General features: G+C 42.3%; 1 protein-coding gene across 1 annotated transcript; it reads right to left on the bottom strand.

The window, feature by feature from the left end:
• Positions 1-2,258: 2,258 nt before the first annotated feature.
• BHMT (betaine--homocysteine S-methyltransferase) lies at positions 2,259-22,362 on the bottom strand. The gene is made up of 8 exons (XM_065873508.1): positions 22,330-22,362; positions 18,612-18,744; positions 11,821-11,939; positions 10,301-10,492; positions 9,781-9,928; positions 6,105-6,287; positions 4,230-4,458; positions 2,259-2,541 (listed from the first exon to the last, which is right to left on the bottom strand). The coding sequence occupies exons 1-8, from the start codon at positions 22,360-22,362 to the stop codon at positions 2,358-2,360; spliced, it is 1,221 nt and encodes a 406-aa protein (XP_065729580.1). The 3' UTR covers positions 2,259-2,357.
• Positions 22,363-23,221: the final 859 nt, after the last annotated feature.

Below are 23,221 nucleotides of genomic sequence, written 5' to 3'. Positions count from 1 at the left end.
TTAGGGAAAAACTGATCAAAACAAATAAAGACAGCTACAGCTGTTTCTGCCGTTCAATGTTACAGTTTGTTCTGATGAAATAGCTTGAGTTCAAAGAAAAATAGAACTCCTCCTGCATTCCCAGCTGGTGCTTTGCTGCCCCCCTCTGGAGAAATTGGGAACTGAAGTTTTTGATCCCTTCCTGTCCAGTTCTGTCTCCGTTAATAGGTCTGCATTGGCTTGGCTCCCTTACTCAAAGGCGCTTTGCTACAATGTGAATAAGTATCAGGTCATAAACTGCAAGCAGTTTACTCAGTGAGTTTACATCGGCTCTGAGGAATGCAGGGATCTCTATTTCCTGGCAGGAGGATGAACTCCATAGTTTTGTGAACCATCTGTCCTGGTTCCATTCTCCTTCTACCAAGAATCCAAGCTAAAGCCATCTTTCCTGGTAGCTTTGGACTAATAAGAAATTCTTCCTGACTTGACATCCTGCCTTTGGAATCTTACCCTTAAAAGGGAGAGTTTAGACTCTGGATCTCTAAGGTCTTTCTGGCTCTGATTCCATAAAAATATCTTTACCAGTGAGAAATGTCTGTTTAACACAAGGAAGCTTATAGGTATTGAATGAAATTTCCCTTTTAATGAACAAGATTTCTGGAAATAAAATGAATGCACTTGGTGGAGGGATGAATTTCAAAAAAATTTTTTTCAAAATATGAAATATGCCACTAGGAGTCACTGTTGACATACAGTTTCATTCCAGTGTACCTTCAGTATGTATATTTCCTCTTGAGGGAAACATTTTTAAAATCAAAAGATATAAGAAAAATTAGGGGTTACAGTGTTTTGTATGGCAATACAAGTTCTGAAAAGAATATTAAAGAGGCATCCATCTTACACAGTAGTAGGTTGAATAAAGGTATCTATTACCTATGAATGAAAGTATTAAATATTGAACCTGATTTGAGAATGAAAAATGGTAGATAGCAATTGGTTAAAAAAAAAGTGACTTTCACTCTTTTCTTATTTCACCTCAGCCATATGCAACCTCTGAGAGTCGTGCTGTTTCGAAAAGAAATTCTGGAAGTTTCTTTTCCCTTTAAATACTGCTGCCTTGTCCTTTAAAACTCTAGCATGCTTGTGTCTTTTTAAATAGAAACTGAGGTTATACAAGACTTAGCAAATTATAGAACAGAAATAAGATTCAAATACATCCAAGATAAGTCTCATTGCTCCTTTTATTTTAATAGCTGAAGAGATTAGAATTTCCAAACAGCTATACCAATCCATGAATGTTTAGAAAGAAGCATGAACTCTTTCCTAATACATCGAGTAGCCATGTTTATTCTAATGCTCTTACATCTTCAGGCTTGAGCTTTCAGAGTAGATACTACCAGGTAAAAATATAGTTCTCAATCTAGGAACCCCAGATAGAGTTTGGAGAATCTCTTTTTCTTTATTATATATTTTTTAAAGCTACAAAAGTAACACAAGACCATTGCTCCCCAGCCTTACTGAAGGGAGGTATTTAGGTGGATCCAGCCTAGAAAAAGATGGAGAGAGCCTGGGTACCCATCCCTTCTCAGCCTCCGCATTGGTCTGAATGCTTCTTAGTGGTAGAAATGGGTCAGAAAAGTGAGGGAACAACTCTGGAACTCTGAGCTTTGAATATTTACTGATCAGGTCCCATAGGACTGATTTTCTAAGAAAAAACTTAAAGGAATAGCAAAGTCCCCATAGCTGGTGTCCCATAGCAGTGTTTTTCAATCTGTGGGTCAAAACTCATTAATGGGTCATAAAATCAATTTGAGGGGTCTTAACCAGCATAGTATTTTATTAATGAAATAGGACAGAAAGGAGTGGCATAAAAAATACCAGAATGGATCACATTTTATTTCAATGGGTGTACATGTACTTTACTGGGTCATTATATCAATATAAATTGTGTTTCTTATGAAGGGTCATCTTCAGAAGAGCTTGGAAGTCACTTTCTTATAGCACTTTGTCCCTGTCTGATTGCTGAGCCATTTATGACAGCTCACATCTCATCCTCCTTACTAGCCTGCAAACTTCTTGAAGTGGGACTAATGTCCAAATTACTTTTCCTTGGCCACAGTGATTTCCTTAATACCGTGTACATGGTGGGTGCTTAGTAAACCTGTTTAATATTTGCTTCTTATTTATTTTGCTTTCAAGTTATAAATATATACTTTTCAAAATTGTCAAGTACTATTTGTAATTGTTTTGTTACATGTAGGCTGGGGTTCATATAAGCATTGCCTTTTAACCATCTTTTCCTTATTTTTGGAACTGAGGCCCAAACATAGACTTCCAAGCATAGAGGAGGTCACTGAAAATGGGTTCCGCTAAGGCTATTATGCAGATCTGAACTTCTGTTTTTCAAAGAGCTCTCTCAGCTGCTGCTCGGTCGTGGCTTCTTTCTGCTGCATAAGCTCGGCTGTTCCTTTGGTCACTCCCCAGGCATCCGGCTTTGACATAGAAGGGTTGTACGGCCTGCCTGAGGCTATCCGAAGATTCTCCCAGTATTCCTTCCTGGCCCTGGGGGAACAAAACACACAGCAGGAGATTTCTCCCTGAGCTTCCCTCTCTGGGTCGCAGAGCTAAGACACCCTGTAGAGCTGTCTTTGGGCTCCTGAGAGTGTGTGCATTAAAACACATTTATCTTTTTCTTTCAGAATCTGTAGGTCTAAAGTTACTTTGAATTTCTTCTGTTTACATACACATAGGTTCAAAAGCTAAGAGTTTAGAATAGGGACATTTTCTATCCAAATTACCCTACCTCTCCATCCTCACTTTCTGGCACTCTACTTCCTGAGCCAGCTGAGCCCACATTTGCTGCTGTCCCCAAAGCCAGTGTTGCTTCTGCACCTCTCACCCTGAGGATCCCGCCCCAGCCTCCTTTCTATTTCCCTTGTCTCCTAGTTCAGGCCTCGCCATGTTTGGTATCTTCCAGCAGAGATTTCCTCACAGGTTTCCCTGTCTCGAGGCTACTAAAACTTGCAAATCTAACTTTGTCTCGGACCACTTGAGACCCTCCAGGCTCCTCATTGCCTTGGGATGAGGTCATCTTAACCTCGTGAGCATGAACAAAGGCCACCTCCTGTTCCTGACCTGTGTCTTTACCAAATTCTGAATCCAATATTCTCAAACTTCTAGTTTCTCAGCACCTTGTTCTCTTGCCACCTCTCAGTGCTTCCCTCTAGGCTGTTCTCCAGTCTGGCAACCTAATTCGTCCTTTGAAATTCAGCTCTGGTGTTAGCTCTGTAAGAAATTCTTCACCAACCTTCCCACCTTTCTTCCTGTGGGCCATTAGTACAGACTCCACAGAACCTGTGCACATCTTCATCCTTAACTTACCATACCAGTTTGAACTTAGCTGTTTATTTCTCTGCCTACTAGACTGTTACCTCCTTGGGGACAGGCCTGTGCCTTGTCCAACATGCTCCCTCAGCAGCCACAACGGTGTCTGACATAGTTGTGCCCAACTAATGTTCACTGAACAGAGGGAAACTACTCCCTCTGCTTGGGGTGCATCCTCCACCCCCTTCTTTATCCCGTGGAAGCCTACTCAGCTCTTCAAAATCCAGCCCCAACGTCCCTTCTTCTAAATTATCTATTAGGTGGAGATAGTTATTCTCTTCTCTTCATTGTTACTTTTTTATCCATGGCTCTACTCAAGCAGTTAACTACATCAGCTTTCTTCTCCATTTTCCCCAGTAGACCGCGAGATTCTCTTAGCCAGGGACCACAGCCTTTCATTTCTATATTCCTAGTGCCCTGCACATAGCCTGATGTGAAACTGTTTATTGTTCCTCTTCCCCACTGGAATGTAAACTCTGTGGGTAAAGACATGTTTTATCTCATTCACCACTGTCTTCCCAGCTCCAAGTTTCGTGCTTGGCACAGAACGGGCAATTAATATTTGCTGTACTTAAATCCTAACAACTGATTCACTGTTAGTGTCCACCACATGGACGGTGCTTTCCTAGAGTGTGAAATCACACTTTGTTGCAACTTACATGATTTATATTCTATATTCTTAAAGCTTTCCCCAAAAGTCACTCCATAAAGCTACGTTATAAACATCTCTATGAGAGAATTTAAAGAGGATAACTGATTCTTTACCATTACACAGCAAATAGGCCGCAGTTTTTGTAATGACCTCATTTGGACATATTCATAATCTAAATGAGTTTGGTTTGGCAAATACAGTTTAAGGTTCTTACCTTGCTCTAATCCAGGGTTTGGTGTGCATGTCCAAACCACTTCCCCAGCTGCCATGTTTTTCTGAAGCTGGTGGCAAAAATCCCCTTTCCGGGGCCAGCTCCTCTGCAATCGCCCTGATGTGGTAGGGCTCAAATCCACAGCACCCACCTATGTACCTGACCCCAAGGTTGTAGGCCTCTCTGGCGTATTTTTGAATATCCCATCTGGTTGCAACTCTGGGCTCCAGTCCTGTAATAAATGACACTCTGCTTAAATTAAAAAAATATATTCAAGGGGCTTCCCTGGTGGCGCAGTGGTTGAGAGCCCGCCTACTGATGCAGGGGACACGTGTTCGTGCCCTGGTCCGGGAGGATCCCACATGCCGCGGAGCGGCTGGGCCCGTGAGCCATGGCCGTTGGGCCTGCGCGTCTGGAGCCTGTGCTCCGCAGCGGGAGGGGCCACAACAGTGAGAGGCCCGCGTACCGCAAAAAATATATATTCAAAACAAACAGCTATAATAAATGTGTAATTTTCAATAAATGAGTTAGATAAGTTGTCAACATTTAGTTCCTAACTCTTAAAAACTATTAGCTATTTTGCATTGACATATCCAATTTTAAATACTGTGACAGCCGGACTTCAAGATGATTCCCTGTTCTCTGCCCTCTGATGTTCTCACCCTTGTGTGGACCCTCCTGTATTATGTCAGGTTGGTCTGTGAGACCAATAGAATATGGCAGAAGGGATGGTTTGTGACTTCTGAGGCTAGGTCATAAGAGACATTATGTTTTCTGCCTTGTTCTCTCCTGGAACGTTCAGCCCAGCTGCCGTGTTGTGAGAACACTCAGATACCACAGTGGAAAGCCCATGAGCTAAGGAGCTGAGGCCTCCAGTCAACAGACAGAAAAAAACTGACCCTGACTCCCAACAGCCAACTGAGAGAGCCTGCAAGTAGATCCCCCAGCTCCCATCAGGCCTTCAGATGACTATAACCCTTGCAGGAGTCTGGACTGCAACGTATTAAGAGACTCTGAGCTAAGCTGCTCCCAAATTCATGACCCACAGCAACTTGAGATATAATAAATATTTGTCGTTTAAAGCCACTAAATTTTGCAATAATTTGTTCTACAGCAATAAATACCACAAATGCCTTGCCGTTCTTCTATGGTTCTTCTAGACTGATTATTTTCCAGGGTCCCTCTAGAATATGGGGTAAGGACCTTAGAATGAAATAGGAGGCTGGCCGGGGTCTGGCCCTGCTCACCCGTGGCTTGATTCTCCAGGTAGACACACCCCCACTTCCCACACATGCTTTATCCCTCTTCCCAGACTGCAAGTATTCCCCCCCTTCATCTGCTTGGTCTCTTCATTCAAATCTGTTACACAGTAACCCAATGATGGTAACTTCCCTCTGCCCCACAAACTCAGATATTGCTAGAATATCTGAGCAACATTCAGAATAGGAGAAAAGTATCTTGGCGATAACTTGGTCTAAACGACTTATTTTTTCTGATGAGAAAATTAAGATCTGGGAGAACTAAGAAATTTTGCTAAGGTTCTGCAACTTAGAGCTGGAACCAGAAACAGAATCTTTGCTGATCCTACCCAGGAGGGCGTCCTTTCTGCCAACTTCAGGTATGACGAATTGGTTGTCTACCTAGGTGTTGACTCACCTTTGATTTTACATTTAAGTTCAGAGGTCTTTTCTGCTTGCCGGTCCTGTCTTTTCCCAATGTCTAATTTAAAAGTTTGGGGTTGCAAGGAGAGAAGCTGGGGGCAAGATATGAGGAGATATGCAGCCATTACTTTACATGATAAAGCTCTATGGCTAGAGATTTCTTTGGAATTTGTCAAACATAAAGACCCTGAGATGATTTATAAAACGTCTGTCTTACCGAAGGGGAATTCTGGCAGGTCGATAAATCCCTGTTTGCCGCAGTCGGGAGTGTGGTAGGCCAAGGGCTGACTCATCAGGTGGGCTTTCAGTCCCGCGGCCTCCAGGCCTTCTTTCATGAGCTTCACTGTTTGTAAGCTAGTTGTGAGGTCAAAATGGCAGTTCACGCCAACGATGGAAGCTCCTGCAAGTGGGAAGAACATGTGAGCTTTAGGGATTCACCAGGTTCCCGTGGGCCCGACTCTCCTCTCACTCAGAGAGCTTTTATTTGGAACGGTGAATTGGAAGTATGGCACTGGGTCCCTGCAAACTTATCTTACCCTTGGGCAAGAATGATTTCTGCGAACAGTGCTTTGAAGAGTCAGCTATAATTGAAGTGTCGTCTATGCACACTTGGCTGTCCATCATTTTTTGAAAAATATAATCATTATTAGAGGTTTTTATAACTACAAATTTTAGTAGTCATTTAAAAAAATCATTATTGGACTGTCCTTTAACTTCAAATTTTAGTAGCCATTTTTTCAATCTTTGACATTATATTTGCAAAGCATGATAATTTTTCACGACTCCCAGCTGCCCCATGGCACCTGTGGTTACGACTCATCTGAGGAATAAATCAATGTTTCCTTTTATCAGGCCAATTTAATAATATTATTAAGTTTCTTGGGCATAACAGCAGAGTGTAATTTAGGAAACGGTTTTTCCGAAACTTTCGTACAAGTGAAATCATATAATATGTGTCCTTTCCTGAATGGCTTATTTCACTTAGTACAATGTTTTCAAGGCTCATCCCTGTTGAAGCATGTGTCAGAATTTCATTCCTTTTTATGGCTGAATGATATTCCATTGCATGTACGTACCACATTTTGCTTATCCATTCATTAGTTGGACACTTGGGTTGACCGACAAAAAGGACTTTTTTGATGAACCCGTGGCCTAGGATTTTGTAGCTGGGCTATAGAGGTGCCAAGAACAAGGAAAGGAAAGATTCATTCTGGCCACAATGAGGGCGGCACCAACATCCAGATTCCAGGAGCAGCAGAGCTGACGTTACACGCTGTGACCTCCAGTGTTCAGTGGCAGGTGTCTTAGCGGTCCTCACTGGCCTGGGCCTGCAGTTCGCTCTTCATTTTTGTTCCAATCCGGCTTCACTGCCCGTCATTCCTCTGCATCAGTTTTTGTTAAAGGCACCGATGACCTCAATCTTGCCAAATCTAGTAGTCACTTCTCTCTTCTCATCTTACTCAATGTCTCGGCAGCATTCAACCTCGTGGCACTCTCTCCTTCATCGATACTCCCCTTCTCTTGGCTTCTGAGAACTTCCCCCACTCTCTGAGTGTTGCCCCTACCTCCCTGGCTGCTTTTTTTTGAGTGTTATGTGCTGACCCCTCCTCAAGGCTAAACCTTTCAGTCCTGTAGTGTCCCAGGATCCCACTGAGCCATCTTCTCTTCTGCATCTACACTTCTTTTTCAGCCCCAGGCTCTCAATACCATCTATATTCAGACTTCTCCCAAGCTTCTCTCTCTAACCCTGACCTTTCTACTGGGTTCCAGACTGGTATATTCAACAGCTCACTGAACAGAGTCACTTGGGTCTTGACTACCTTTTTCTTCTTTTCTCTTTCTTTCTTTCTTTCCCTTTCTTTTCCTCCCTCCCTCCCTCCCTCCCTCCCTCCCTCCCTCCCTCCCTCTCTTCCTCCCTCCCTTCCTTCCTTCCTTCCTTCCGTCCATCCGTCCGTCTATCCGTCCATCCTTCCTGGTGTCCTGGAGCCACAGTTTCTCTTTCCTTGCTAGATATCATTACATTAATGAAGTAATCACATCTTGGCTATTTATTGATATCTATTAGGTATAAAGGTCCTTGTAAGGGGTTTTAGAGAAATATAAATAAAGGACACCAAAGATTTTATAATTTAGCACAGGGCTTCCCAAGGTTTGCTCTATGAAAACAAGGTTCTATGATCCATTAAATTGGGCAGGAGTTATTTACTGTAGTCCCTTCTTGGAGACTGCCAGTATACACGAACACGTCAAAGCCTCTGAGAAGTTCTGCAGCCAAGAGGCTACTTAACTTGGCTTAACACAGCATTTTCTATCTGTGTGTAACTGCAGAACCCTATTAACGGTCTCACAGATTAGAAAATGTCATCTGAGGATAATCTAATTGTGCGACACAGCTGCTGAGAGGAGGAAGTGATTATTTGGGGTAGGGATGACTATGTAAGGGCACACGGAAGTTGAACTAACATTGGAAGATGGACTAGATTTGTGAGATGGATATTGACTAAGGACCTATCATGTGCTGGGTGCTGTGCTAGGCACACGGTACTCAGTGCTGAGTCAAGCAGACATAGTCTCTGCCCTCTGGGATTTTACAATCAAGTGAGAGAGCCAGACATTCAAGACATAAACTAATGAGATAACTGGGGAGTTCTGCGAAGGATATAAACAGGGTACGGTGAGGTCAAGCACTGTGGCCACTCACGCTGAACAGACCGGCAGGGGAAGGAGTAGATGCAGGCGAAGAATCCCTGCCAATTAACAGTTGGGATGATGAGGGCCTCCTTTGATCTTTTTGAAACATACTAATTTGGTTTCTCCCCCCATTTCTAATATGTATAACAAAAAATTAGGATTCTACAATGTCATTCCTAAACCTAAATAATTATTATTACTGACAAGTATGAAGTGACTTTCATGAAATATTAGGAGTTGGATAAAGATGAGAAATTAAACAATTAGCCAATCAAAATCTCTGTTCCACAGAGTGAGTCAGACTCTTCCACGGACACTGTGTTATTCCTCAGGTTGAAAATGAGGCAGCTTTGAAAACAGTCTGTGAATTTTCCCTAATTGAAATGAGACCCAATATTAGGAATGGAAATTATATAAAAAGATAAATTAGGTGCTCCATGTCTCACATCAAAGGATTTGAAAATTTATTATACCAATTACAAAAAGTAAAACACACCAGTAATTTATAAGAATGGAAAAACTTTGGCAAAGAGGGCAACTGACTTAAAAGTTATTAATGTCTAAAGACCTCAACTTTAGATAATTTAAAATAAAACATAATTTTTCCTAATGTTCCTTTTGATTTACTAAACTTCTTCTCATTTCCAGGTGTTAAACCTTCAGCGTAGGTCTAATTGCCCATTTCAAAAGGCTGGTATGTCTGTGTATGTATTTTTTTTTAACATTTTTTTCTCTTTGGGACTCAATAATGATATTATAGATATTCCTAAGAAAGTAAATTAATGGCTTTCCTGTAACAAAAATAGTATATAGTGATTCATAGATGGACCTGCATTTGTATGTCATTTAAAAGACACACTAGGGGCTTCCCTGGTGGCGCAGTGGTTGAGGATCTGCCTGCCAATGCAGGGGACACGGGTTCGAGCCCTGGTCTGGGAGGATCCCACATGCCGCAGAGCAACTAGGCCCGTGGGCTGCAACTACTGAGCCTGCGTGTCTGGAGCCTGTGCTCCGCCACAAGATAGGCCGCGATAGTGAGAGGCCCGCACACCGCGACGAAGAGTGGCCCCTGCTCGCCGCAACTAGAGAAAGCCCTCACACAGAAATGAAGACCCAACACAGCCAAAAATAAATATAAAAATAAATAAATAAAATTTAAAAATAGACACACTAATTGCAAACTGGTCAGAACGCATCATCACCTGCTTTCACCAGGCGCACTGCACATTCGCCAGGGGCCACACCGTGTAAATCTCCTTCCGGGCCGATGCACATGGTCGCTGCCACTGGTTTTCCAGATGCTTTCAAGGCTTCAACTGCCCATACAGCCTCTTCAACGTGTTCAAAATACTGAAATAAGTTAAAGTCAAGATACTTTTAATCTTGTTTCTTCCCAAATAATTTGAAAACTTATCCTACTGTGTATTAACTTAATTATCCTCAGATGGGTGTTTTTCAAACTCTGAGTTGTGACCCATTAACATTTTTAAAACAGAATAGGATGGTGATTTCAGCGACTTACAGCCCACAGGTTTGAAGAACACTATGTTACATTAACTGAATCACATTTAGTTGAAGCCCTAAATTGGAAAAACATTTCAAAACTAAATATTACAGCTACTAGTCATGACTGGTGCCTAACCCCACATGGTCCTCATGAGAGTAAAAGGCAGAGAAAATGTCCTAAGTGTACTCGTCTCGTCTTAGATCGTGTATGTTTACCTCTGCGATCAAAAAGTCCACGTTCTTCTTCATGAAGACCTCTAACTGTTGCTGGAAGACTTTTTTGACTTCAGTTTCCCTCTTGCAGCTAAGGTACGAAGGTGTCTGGCTTACGCCTCCTGCCACCAAGGCGTCTCCCTCATCAGCCACTTGCCGGGCAATATCACAAGCAGCTTCATTGACTTTCTGCCCCTAAAATGGATGAATTTATGATACATCTACATTTTCACGTGAAATTGAAGCAAAATTGTTATTCAAATGTCCAAATCTCAGTTGTATGTTACAATAGTGATTTTATTCCAGAAAACGACAGTGATGGAATAGTTCAATGCTTTATGGAGTTGAGCAATTTGCAGTAACAACACTGCCAATAGCAGTGATTAAACAATAAAATCTAATGATGGTATTTAGGATATTACATTATACCAAAGATCTGTGAGCGGGTAAAAGTCTTTACATAAAAGGATCTGGTATCTTCCAATGCCTAAGATGCACTTAGAAGAATACCCAGCAAATAGTGGTGATGATGATAATGATTTGCTTTTAGGATTAACAAGAATAAAATGCAATTTAAATTACTACAGAATTCATGACTTTTTGTCACTATATATTTTCTCAACAGATACATGTATCACAAGTAAGGTCTTTTCTAATTATTTAGGCAATATAAATTGATGCTTGTCCTCAAAAAACCCCAGTACTATAGATCACACAGACTCATGTAATTTTAGAATTCATTTTAGAGATGAAGAAATTGCTGATTTGATGGAATAAGTAAATGCTTTGCCCAACGTCACACAGTTGATTGTAGCTGAGCCTGGAAGATTCTAGGTTCACTGACTCCTGGCACATATGACCTTTCTCCTATACTGTGTCACATTAACAAATTGTAAAGATGTAAGAGTTTCGGACTTCCCTGGTGGCTCAATGGTTAAGAATCCGCTTGCCAATGCAGGGGACACGGGTTCGAGCGCTGAGCCGAGAAGATCCCACATGCCGCGGAGCAACTAAGCCCACGACCCACAACTACTGAGCTTGCGTGTCACAGCTACTGAAGTCCGCGCGCCTAGAGCCCGTGCTCCTCAACAAAGAGAAGCCACCGCAATGAGAAGCCCGCGCACTGCAACAAAGAGTAGCCCATGCTCGCCGCCACTAGGGAAAGCCCGCGGGCAGCAACGAAGACCTGATGCAGCCAAAAATAAAATCAATCAATCGATAAAATTAATTTTTAAAAAAGATGTAAGAGTTTGTAAGGATACTCCTTCAGCAACTTAGTCAAGGGACTGAAAGAATCATTAATAGTTAAATACTTCTTTGATCTGCTTCATTAAATGCCTTTCTGTTAATTTGAGGGACGCTGGCTAAAACCTAAGAATATTATTTACACATATCTCGTTTCTGTATTGTTTAAAACAAAACAGAGCTCTAAAGAGGCTCAACACTTTTCTCTATGAGAGGTTTGGTAATGACACGCATGTCTACCGTGTCCTTCTAAGAGCGCCACGTGTGGTGTTACTCACGGATATTTTCTCTGCAACATAGTTTCCCCTGTTCTCCAGCTTGTCTTCACTGGCGTAAAAGGTGAAGGTCTGCATGACATTCGATCCAGCTCTGAGGAATTCTCGATGAAGCTGGCGAACTGGGAGATTGAATGAGGGAAAGATATTCATTGTTAAAAATTTATTAGTCTGTGATGCTTTCAAAAGGCTCTCAGATAAACAACTATGAAAATATCTGCTTAAATTCCTGGTTGCCTGGCATTTGCTCATCCTGGGGGCAAATGAGAGGTGGATCTGGAGTCTCTTACCAGGAGGAAGAGATTATCTCTGCCATGGATGTGGGGTGAAGGGAAGAGGGAGGTCCCACAGAGGAGGAATCATCTCAGTGCTTTTGCCAGGCAGAGAAGATGGGGAAGGTCATTCCCTAGAGAGGGAACAGCCCGAGCAAAGACAAGGAGGCAAGAAAAGTCTTGGCATTTGGGGGAGTGACAAGCAGTCCGAGTGGCCGGAGTTGAGGATGTGCTGGAGAAGTGGTGGGAGATGCACTTGGAAAGGTGGGCTGTCAGAGTGTAAAACAGCCTAGCACATCATCCCAAGGAGTCTAGGTGCCAGACCACAGGTATCAGTGTTTTTGTTTTTGTTTTTAATTTATTTTATTTATGTATTTTTGGCTGCATTGGGTCTTTGTTGCTGCGCGTGGGCTTTCTCTACTTGCGGCGAACAGGGGCTACTCTTCGCTGTGGTGCACGGGCTTCTCACTGTAGTGGCTTCTCTTGTTGCAGAGCACGGGCTCTAGGCACGCAGGCTTCAGTAGTTGTGGCATGTGGGCTCAGTAGTTATGGCTCACAGGCTCTAGAGCCCAGGCTCAGTAGTTGTGGTGCACGGGCTTAGTTGCTCCACGGCATGTGGGATCCTCCCGGATCAGGGATCAAACCCGTGTCCCCTGCATTGGCAGGCGGATTCTCAACCACTGCACCACCAGGGAAGCCCAACTCAGTGTTTCTGAAAGATAATTCTGGTAGTAGAGTGGAATAAGTGTCGGAGAAATGTTCGCCATCTAGGTTCATGGGTGAATACCATGTGGCGGAGCTTTCATTGGCTGGAGGAAATATGGTGGGAGGTTTCTTTTTTTTTTTCCCATATAATCAAATGTGTGCAATTAAAAAAAAGAGTTATCCTTTGCTCTAAAATAGTGGTCCTAAACCTTGGTTGCCCATTCGATATCCTGCAAGCTTTTCAAATATTATGAATGTTAGTGTCAAATCCACATATATTCTAATTTAATTGGTTTGGGGTAAGGCACAAGCAATTTTTTTAAAAGTTTTCCCAGCTGATTCTTATTTTCAGTTTTGTTGAGAATCACCATTCTAAGAGAGCTGGAGAATGTTTCTTCTATAAAATGATATTGAGACTTAGATGGCGTTTTGTTTTTGTCAGAAGTGACTGGACAGAGTAAGAAACCAACAGTCGTATATCGAGCCCTAAAATTTATTTTGAAATTTCAGAGACCTATAAAGTCTGCCGGTCTGGGAACAACTACGTTAGACACTAGGAAATGATTAGGACACTGGTGTTCTTGGCCCTTCAGAGGCTAAGACTGGAGATTAGCTTGGCATCTTTGCAACCCAGATGCCCAGTAGAGTGCCAAGAACATAGGAAGCTCAGTTTTTGTTTATAAATGGACAAAAAGGTGAGGCCAGAAAAAGCTTTTGAATTTCAGAGAATGGATTTCTAAGCTTGAAGCCAAATCTCTGCTTTTAAAATCATGGAACCTTTCGTTCTCAGTGGGAACTTAAAAGCATGCTTAAATTAGGGGGTTTCGAAGTTGTTTTAATTAACAGCAGAATCAACTGAAAAACCTTATATACAGTCAATCAGATAAACACAGAGTGCTGAGGTTGGAGCAAGGGAGAAGGGACTACGGACTTGGTATCTGGGACAGAATGGTTTATGAATAAGAAGTCCACCCAGCTGGCCCTTTGATGAATTTCCAGAGGCTGTAAAAAAAAAAAAAAAAAACAAGCAAAAACCCTGGAATGGCGTGCAAATTGTTTACATGTATGTACATTGTATAGTGCTCAGAGGGTCTATAATCTTTTATCAGATTTTTTCAGAGGGCAGTGAGTCAGAAAGGTGAAGACAACCTTTTCACTCTTAATAGATTTGATTTGATTTGATTATTCCATCATGCTTCTTAAAAAGGCCATGCTTTTCAAAGTGTGACCCTACTAGACTCACTTGGGGACAATTAAAAATTCAGATTCCTAAAAAAAAAAAAAAAAAAAAAAATTCAGATTCCTCAAACCCCTCCAGACCCAGGGAAACTGATTCAAAGCTGATTCCACTGAGTGCAAGAACCACAACTTTTGGCATAAATTTTAGTAGGAGAGTTAGTCTGGTAATTTCTGAATATCATTTCTATTTTCTGTTTCCTCTTATCATAAAACTATGAGTTTTCATCCTCTAACCAACAATAGGGTATGACTAGTTCCCATGACGATGATACAACTTATGCTAATTAATTATATTCATTTTATGGCTTTACACTCTTCATTATACTAGTTTTATTTTAGCATCACAGAAGCTAAATATTACCAACTTGTGTGTGTGTGTGTATGTATAAAACATATGACCCAGACATATATGTACAGAATATAGATATTACCTTGTATACTTACTTGAGAAATGCAAGTCTTTGAAATTCCACAGTAAACTCTAAAAGGTCAAATAAGACTTTGCAGTATTTCTTCAGTGGGATAATAAATTTGCAGTAAAATCATTTGGCAGCAAAATGTCACCTGAACTAATGTGAGGATATTTATAATTGTATCCTATTTAGTGTGGGTAGTCATATATTTTGATGCAAAAAGAATATTAATGTGTTTGATGGGGCGTAAGGGAGCACTTCAGACCCTAATAAGAGCGTTATGCAATATGTAGCATATGTAATGTATTAACTTTCTAAAATTCCCACAAATTCTGGATTCTAAGATGCATTTGGCCCCAAAAGGGCTTGGATAAGGAATAGCAGACTTGTAGCATAACCTTTCCTTTCTCACTGCTTCCAGCACTAAAAAGTCAAGTCCAGGCACCACTCCTACAAAAGTGTTTTGGGTGCCGTCCAGTCTACAGGGAAACTTTTCAGGGTCTATATGAATTCTAGTTATTACCCAGACAAAATTAGAAAAGCACCTGCAAAAACAAATTCATTTGCATAAAGTAGCATGACAATGACCACCGCTCTCATTTAGAGCATGAATGTTTTAAACACATTTCACCACCCCCCACCCCAGAAAAGGTTAAATACATCCAAGGTCATATGAAATGGTTCTTTGAAGATAAGTTACAAGCAGATTTGTCTTTTCTGATGCGTCCTGTAGTCCACTGTGTTTGACAGAGTTTGAACTAGGCACTGGCAGAGTTGAATACAGGGAATTTCAGTCTGTAGCAGAAAGGATTAAATCTGATGACTCAGTATCATGGAGTTTTCATTAATTCTTGGAAAGCAAGGAGCTCACAGAAGAAAAAGTAGAGCAAATGCTCAATACATGTAAATAAGCTCAAAATATTCAAGACACAAATGGCCAAGAGAGCAAATGTGCTGTTTCTGCATTAATAAAATCAAAGAAAATCAGTATCAGAGCAGTTTCTCTTGAGCTCCTCTAATGTGTGACTTTAAAAAAGTAAACGCGACTAACAAAATTGAAATTTGCAGTTTAAACAACAGTCTAATTTTGTTTCCATGGCAAAGTTTGGGCAAAGGTAGTTTATCGTTAATGTCAGTTTGGCCCAAGAAATATTTCATTCTGAGTTTAACCCAGCAAGCAGACCTTAAGAAACAAACCATAGATATATTAGAAATTCTCACTCTCAGGTCTTAATTATGCCATTGTGTTCCTTACATCCCTTCGACACAATGCTTCTGAAAGTGGGGTTTACCTTGCCATCATTTGGAGACAAGTATTATAAATATGCAGGTTCCTGGACCCGTCACAAACCTAATGAAACCAAATCTATAAGTGGGGTCTGGGAATTTATTATTTTTAACAAACTCCGCTGGTGAAACTAAAATTTGAGAACTCTTGTTGGTTTAGCTTCCAAAGCTTACTAATTGCATTTTTTTTTAAGGGTAGAACACAGTATTATTTCTACATTGATTTGGAAATATAAAAGTTGTGTACATTTGCTAGGTTTCATAGTGTGACTATGGCTCTTCTACTTTGGATACTTTTTAGGGACAGTGTGATTTGAACACATTTCTGTCCTTCTCTAGCAGTAATAGATTAATACAACCAAGAATATTACCAAGAGAGGAAGCAACTCACTCAAGTTAATAACAAGAGCGAATAGTTGTAGTGTTTAACATGAGCCAGGCACTCTCTTGAACACTGCACATATAATTTATTTAATCCTCATAACAACTTTATGAGGTAGATGTCAATATTATCTCAGTTTTCTTAGCTAAGTAATTTCCCCAAGGCCACACAGCCTAGTGGCTGTGTCAGGATCTGATCCAGTTTGTCTGGATCCAGAGTCTGTACTGGATCTCAAAACTACTGTCTCTCAGTTTATGTTCTTGGTTAATTTCCATCCTTCATCACTGAGTTTATTGGAATACGCTCTTCTTTAACGTAAAAAACATCTGTTTATTATCTTATACAATATTCACGAGAACTCTGGTTTCCTCTGAAAGATTTAAATTCTTTCAAAGTGTTGGTTGCTGACGGCTCCTGGCTGAGACCCTTCCTAGGAAGTGCCCTAGGCCAAAGGGCACTCCTTTGCCCAGGATTAAGCCCTCTCCTGGAGGAGGGGAGCGCTGACAGCTTGTGTGCAGGGCTTGGTCTGTTAGTAGGGGGAAAACACAAAGACCTAGCCGCCTTGCCTCAATCTGGGACAACTCTGAGGGGCCTGTGCAATTCCAGAGCTCCCTGAGGGATTTGGCTGGGGTCTCTGTTACAACTCTTCACAGCTTAGTTCCAGGTCCTCCCTTTGCCCAGTCCTGCTTCCCTCACTCCCTTAGTTCACTCCCAAGAGTAGAACTCCTGAGCACAGCTCTCTACTTCATAATGTGTTTTCTGAGTGGACTGACCTGCAAGAGTTGACGCCAGAACTAGTCATGGGAAATAACTCTGAAGGCATCATTTTGGAGTCAGATCTTCTTCTGACTAGCTAGTAATGAGCACCCACACATCCCAGGTGATGGAGCTCCCAGCATGCTCTAGGGGTACAACTATTAAAACTTCAACCTGTAGTGAATTAGGATGAGATACCCTTGCAAGGGAATGCACTAGCCGGTACACTATGTCAGATGTTTGAGAGGTCCAGGGGAAGTAGTAAGTATAAGGACTCCAGAGCTAGATGGCTATTGTTCGGTACCACCAAATACTGGAGAAAGACAATGAAAGGCTACAGGTGAGTCATCACCGATTTCAGGCAATGTGTGAAAGTCTGAGGATCTTCTGGGTGGTATGTAAAGAGACTCAGTTCCTGTTGCTAGAGAACAGAAAAACTGAGGCTTTGGCCCAGGACTAAATTACATAGGGAGCAGAGTTCTCAACTGGGAAAGCATTTTATTGCTAAAAGTCAGGGTCTGATTAGGAAGAAATGGGACCCTCAGATCTGGAATAAAGACATATAGGTGGATTAACCCATTAGCCTTGAAAACCTACATCCCTCAGAAGTCCATGGACCTGCAAAAGTGACCCATTCCTCCCTTTTAAAGATTAAATCTTCGCTATTCCTTAAGGCTGACACGGAGGCTCTAAGAGACAGCATTTATCCCCTTCAGATTGCATCCTACCTCCCCTCTTGTCCATAAAAGATTTGTGGTCAAAAAAGTAAAGTGAGAATAAGGTTTGTGGGTGCAGGTGCAGGTTAGGTAGGTAGTTGAACAGGGTGGTGCTAGTATACAATGAATTTGACTAGTTGGCAGATATATAATGGAAGAGGGCTTATCTGCAAGATGATGATTGCTGCTGTATCATGCAACTTACAGTGGGTTAAGGAGGGAAGGTGGACTTGTGGGGGAGAATGGCTAAAACACACTAAAATGGTAGAGCCAGAGTCGTGATGAGATTGAAGAATAGGAGCACTAGAGAAAGTGAGCAGGAAAGATAGGAGGGGGTGGTCAGAGAATGTGGTATTTGTCCTTGAGATTTCAGAGGTGGACAGCTATTGGCGATGGTGAGGTCTAGGAGAGGGTTGCTAAGGTGGGAATGGAGGAAAAGTTTGCTGGAGATGAGGAGGAGATCAAGGCACTAACAGGAAGAGTGCTGGACGGATCACATGTATGGATGTTGAAGTCAACTAGAGTGTTGAAGAAGGGAGGGGCAAAGAAAGGCAGTGAGCCAGGTTCTGGACTAATCTAGAGTGAGGATCAACGAACAAGAGGTAGATATAGGGCTTCCCTGGTGGCGCAGTGGTTGAGAGTCCGCCTGCTGATGCAGGGGACACAGGTTCGTGCCCCGGTCTGGGAAGATCCTACATGCCGTGGAGCGGCTGGGCCCGTGAGCCATGGCCGCTGAGCCTGCGCGTCCGGAGCCTGTGCTCCGCAACGGGAGAGGCCACAGCAGTGAGAGGCCCGCATACCGCAAAAAAAAAAAAAAAAAAAAGGTACATATAGATGACAGCAACGGGCCACTGGTACTTACCCAACAGGCAAACCTGTACTTATGTACCTAGCATAGTGCCCAGCAGGCAATAATAAATATTTGGATACCACGGCATGAATGTATCTGTTTGATGGCATGCTTCTAGACTTGGGTCAACATAGTGGTCTTTTATGAGAGCTTAGAATATAGCTGTGCACCAACCTGCTTCTGGGTGTTCCACAGCAGCTTCTGGGGTCCAGGGCCCTGCCTTCACATAGCCCCTCTTCTCCAGTGCAAAGACAAAACCTCCATCTCCAATCATGACCTCTCCAGAGTTTAACCGTTCTAGGATGCCCTAAAATTACAGAAGAGGAGGAGGAAAAGTTGTTACTTGAATTTTTAAGACAATTTTCTACCTTTAGAACTTTTGCTATCATATTCTTGAGAAGTATGATTTCTTTAGAATTCTCAGAAAATATCTATTTTATACAGAAATTTGTGACTATATTGAGAATCACCAGAATGCTAATATATTGAAAGTTTGTGTATCCATGTGTATGTGACAGGGATGGGGTCTTTCCGAACACATTAAAGAGTATTTGAAGAATATTGTGGGAGGATGTTATGTTTGAATAAATATCTTCAGAGGGATTAAATGAAAAGGTTTTGTTGTAAGGCCTCAAATAAATACTTAAGCACACCTTCTTGAAATGGTGATTGTTAGTCTTTCTTCTTAGTCTATCAATAAACTAAAGAGAGGATTATATTTTATAAAGAAGTTGAAGTGGCATACAATGTTATTAAGGCATTTTGAGACTGAAAAGTCAAAAGATATTTGGTGAAGACAGAAGGAAGGAGATACTACCACAAAGAGGGCCAAGTCAATTAAAGACTTCTGTCTCTGGCGTTAAAATTCAGTTTCCATAATAGCAGCTGCATTATGCTGTCCAGGAAGTTATGAGTATGCACAGCCCACTCTCTACAAGTGAGAGAACAGGAAAGAGACAGGTAAATAAAATATTTGTAAACTAATTTCTAATCCAACCTCCATACCTATTCCATTTACAGTACTATGCAATAATTACCCTGGTGTTAATAGAGAAATTTTGAACTTAATATTTTTAAAGGGCTTTATGACTTAGAAAGTAATTTTCTAGTGTAACCATTTTTTTTTAATTTCAAAAACTCATAGCCTTTAAAAATAAAAGGTACCCTAATTCAATTTAGGTCACTCTGATTTTACAAATGAAGAATTAAGGTCCAGAGTCTCTGAGTGATTTATACACGGTCTTCCAGGTGCAGTGTATATGGCCTCCTGATTCTTTTATCCTTAAATGGTATCTAGATTTAATTTTAAATGGGGGTGGAGAGGGTGGGATAGCCCTGAAAAAGCCGTGTAAAGTAATAACTTGGAATATACTTACCTGTTGTGTTCCATTTATTACTAATAATGGTTGACAAAACAAATGCTGATATAACAAGGGTTACAAATTCTGTGAGAGACATTCGTAGGCTTTTCTGTCTTAGGTCCTCACCAACTTCTGCCTCTCTCCCACACCATTTTGAAACTGGTGCTCAGAGAAAAGAAACATCTGACATTTCTACCTTAAAGCAGTGAAATAGGACTATGCTATATATTCTTGAATAGCCCTTCCACATAGAAAAGATGTCAAGTCCATGAGATAACAGATACAAAAATATAGAATTGATCACATGTAATTTTGAAATCCAAATACCTGTCATGATTACAATGTGTCTAAATGTCGCATTTTTAGATTGACACATATACACCAATATGTATAAAACAGATAACGAATAAGAACCTGCTGTATAAAAAAATAAAATTCCAAAAAAAAGTCACATTTTAAAACTACAACTTTGATCATTATGACCCAATTAACAAGAAAAATAGATATATTGCTAGTCGGTGCAGTTGTATAAAAACAACATGAACAACAGTCAAATAAATGAGATATGACTGGCTGCTAATTTTCATTTGGGTGACGTAATTCATGATATTTTATTCAATCACCTAGCATAGCTAAGAATCTGATATTTGGTGGCAGAGTGGCCAGTGGTGATTCAGTTACCATGCTGTACATTAGTTTATTGAACAATTACATCAGGAAGAACACTCTCTTAGATTCTACTGCATTTTTAAATTACCTGAACTTCAGACTTTCTTATTCCTAAGCTAAGTGGCTTTTTTTTTTAAATGGAATGTGCTATGAGAAAATGCTCAGGATATTGTTCGTGAAAAAGTGTTGCAAAGCAATATGTGTAATATCAGACTTTTTGTTTAAAAAGTACATATTTGCCTAGACAATAAACTAGCAGAATATACATCAAAATGTAGTAGACACTGTTCTTAGTGGTTTTCCTAGTTGTTTACAATGAACATGTGTTAGTTTTGTAACATATGTTTTAATTTTAATCAGAAGTATAGAAGTATTATTGTCCATATTTTGACAGTGACATAGGCATGGAAACGAGGTTACCAAAGAAACTTTTTTTTTTCTTCCCATCTTATGTCCATCTGTTGCTAAAATAATCCTTTAAAATGTTTCATTTTGTGAGTGTGAGTCTGGGGTAGTGGATTAGGATTTATGGCAACGTAAATCGGGCCAAACCAAGAAAAAAATTTAAATCTCCATGGGAATCGTCCTTTCCAGCCTACATCAGCTATTCCTTTAGTAGATATATGGATTGGCAAAATTCTCCACCTAACTGAACAGGTGACAGCCTATAATCGGTTGCCATCTCAGCATCTTAAATCCTGGGACTGCATGGCATTTAAAAAAATTAATTGAATTAATGTTTTTCCTTGTGTGGGGGTCTTTTTAATTTGAGGTGGGGTCATCCCTTTAGAAACTAGGTACAGCCCGTTTCTAAAGGGATGGCTGGCAATGAATTTGGGAGGTGGACCTGCCCCCACAGTCCTTACAGCTGCAGGAGTACAGTTGGCCTGGCCCTGTCTCCTCCGCTGCCATTCCCTGGGCCTCTGCCAGACATGGAGTTGGGTGCTTTGACACCCAAGGGGCAAGCATATTCCCTACTCCCTCCGTCCTTCTCTTCCCACTCCTAACCATAGTCCTACTCTCAGTGCATCCATCCATCTCCGCCCCCCGCACCCCCCCCCCCCCCCCCCGCCAGTAACTAGACGAAGGCCCACAATCTGGACTGAAACACTCGTCCCCAGGGAAGGGCGGGCTTGTTACTGGGTTTTTATTTTTAAAACTTATTAACAGTCCTTCCTCAATATCTTACGGCCATTGTGCTTAATTTTTCTGAAACCGTCTTTTCGAGGCCCGCATGGTGCCCTGTTCTGTGATCGCTGAAACCAAACTGCGGGATGAAAATTTACATCATCCAAACAACGCCAGAGCCTTAGGGCTGCGGCGGGGCGGGCTGGTGGGTGCAGCGAGAACCCTGCAAGGTAGGGGCCCTGAGACCCTAGGCGCCTGTGAGGGCGCGGGCGGGACACGGTGGGAGCCCGGGCGCGCGCCTCCCTGCCCTGCAAGCGCGGGGCGTCAAGGGTCGAGCGCGGTGGCACGGGCGCAGACCCCAAGAGGAGCCCGGGGCACGCAGCAGGGCGACCCCGAGTCCCACCGCCGTGGGGGAGGGAAGTGGCACCTGTGGGTCTAGGAGCCGCATCTTGGGGGAGTGCTCAAGACGTTGGGAGTCTCAGCGCTTTGGGGGCGCTCTGGAGTTGGGGGTCACATAGTTCTAGAGGGCGCTCTGGTCAGGGGGCAGGAGTGGGGACTCAGAGGCGCCTTGGGGTCCTGCAGCAGAAGTCCGGGGGGGCCTTCTGGTCACAGTCAGGCTCTAAGGGCTCCTCTGCGCTCCCCGCGGCTGAGATGCGATGCGGGGCTGGTTTGTGGATCGAAACTCAGAGCTTTGGCCGGGATGGACAGTGCCCTTGGGTCCCCTGCAGACTCACCTTTTTGGCCTTTTTGCCCCCAACTGGTGCCATCTTCGTGGTGTCCCGGACGGACGGTACTTAACACGGACGAGGACCGGCGAGGCGAGCGTTTCCCCCTGCGAAGCCCGAAGCTGCACGGCGGCAGCAGCCGGGCTCTTTATACCCGCTGCTCCCGCGGGGTGGGTTTCCCCACCCCCGGTGCAGTCCAACGCGGGCCTCGGGCGGGGAACACGCCCACCAGCCTTTGATCCCGGCCTGTCGCTGCTTGGGAACCTGCGTGCGGAGGAGGTGATCGAGATTGTTCTGCCCAAATGGGTGAAACCATCCAGAAGTAAAATAATAATAATAATAATGCTGCCACTCGCTCAGGTTTCAGACCTACCTGTGCCCGGCCCTTCTTTTCCCCTCGCGGGTCCCCGACCCTGATTTCTCCCTTGCCTGGGATCGTGTATCATTACTTCCTTAAGTCACTAGGCCAGACCCCTAAGAATTCCATCCAATGCCCAAAAATTTGTCAAAGGCCGAGGTTACAAGATTATTGAACGAGGAGGCTTGCAGTTCTTGGAAGAACTTCAGCCTGAAGTGTGACCTCCTGTGTGATATACACGCAGTGGGTATGTATCCAAACAAAATATGACATTTACAGAAGGGTCCGATACTGACCCTGCATTAGTGTGTGTGTGTGTGTGTGTGTGTGTGTGTGTGTGTTCAAAGTGAACTTTGCCCTTATATCCAAACACGCCTTACAGTTTCTAATAATATCTTTGCAATATTTAACAAGGACAAACACTTAACGTTTATATATGACAGTGGAAATGTACTTTACAGACTTCAAAATTCAGCGTGAAAACTGTGTATAAAAACGAATAGGCATTAGAGAAACTGGAGGAAAATAGAAATGTTAATAGTA

This window comes from Phocoena phocoena, chromosome 3 (genome assembly GCF_963924675.1).
Source record: "Phocoena phocoena chromosome 3, mPhoPho1.1, whole genome shotgun sequence".
Lineage (NCBI taxonomy): Eukaryota > Metazoa > Chordata > Mammalia > Artiodactyla > Phocoenidae > Phocoena > Phocoena phocoena.
The sequence above is the reverse complement of the archived record's forward strand: the minus strand, read 5'-3'. Positions and strand labels throughout refer to the sequence as shown.

Bases quoted from the DNA above. Each gene is read 5' to 3' on its own strand.
- BHMT (XM_065873508.1), bottom strand. From the start codon at position 22,362: ATGGCACCAGTTGGGGGCAAAAAGGCCAAAAAG. The intron at 10,493-11,820 runs GTGAGTAACACC...CATCCATTTTAG, and splicing joins ATGTTGCAGAGAAAATATCC to GGGCAGAAAGTCAATGAAGC. The intron at 2,542-4,229 runs GTAAGAACCTTA...TTGTTCCCCCAG, and splicing joins AAACCCTGGATTAGAGCAAG to GGCCAGGAAGGAATACTGGG.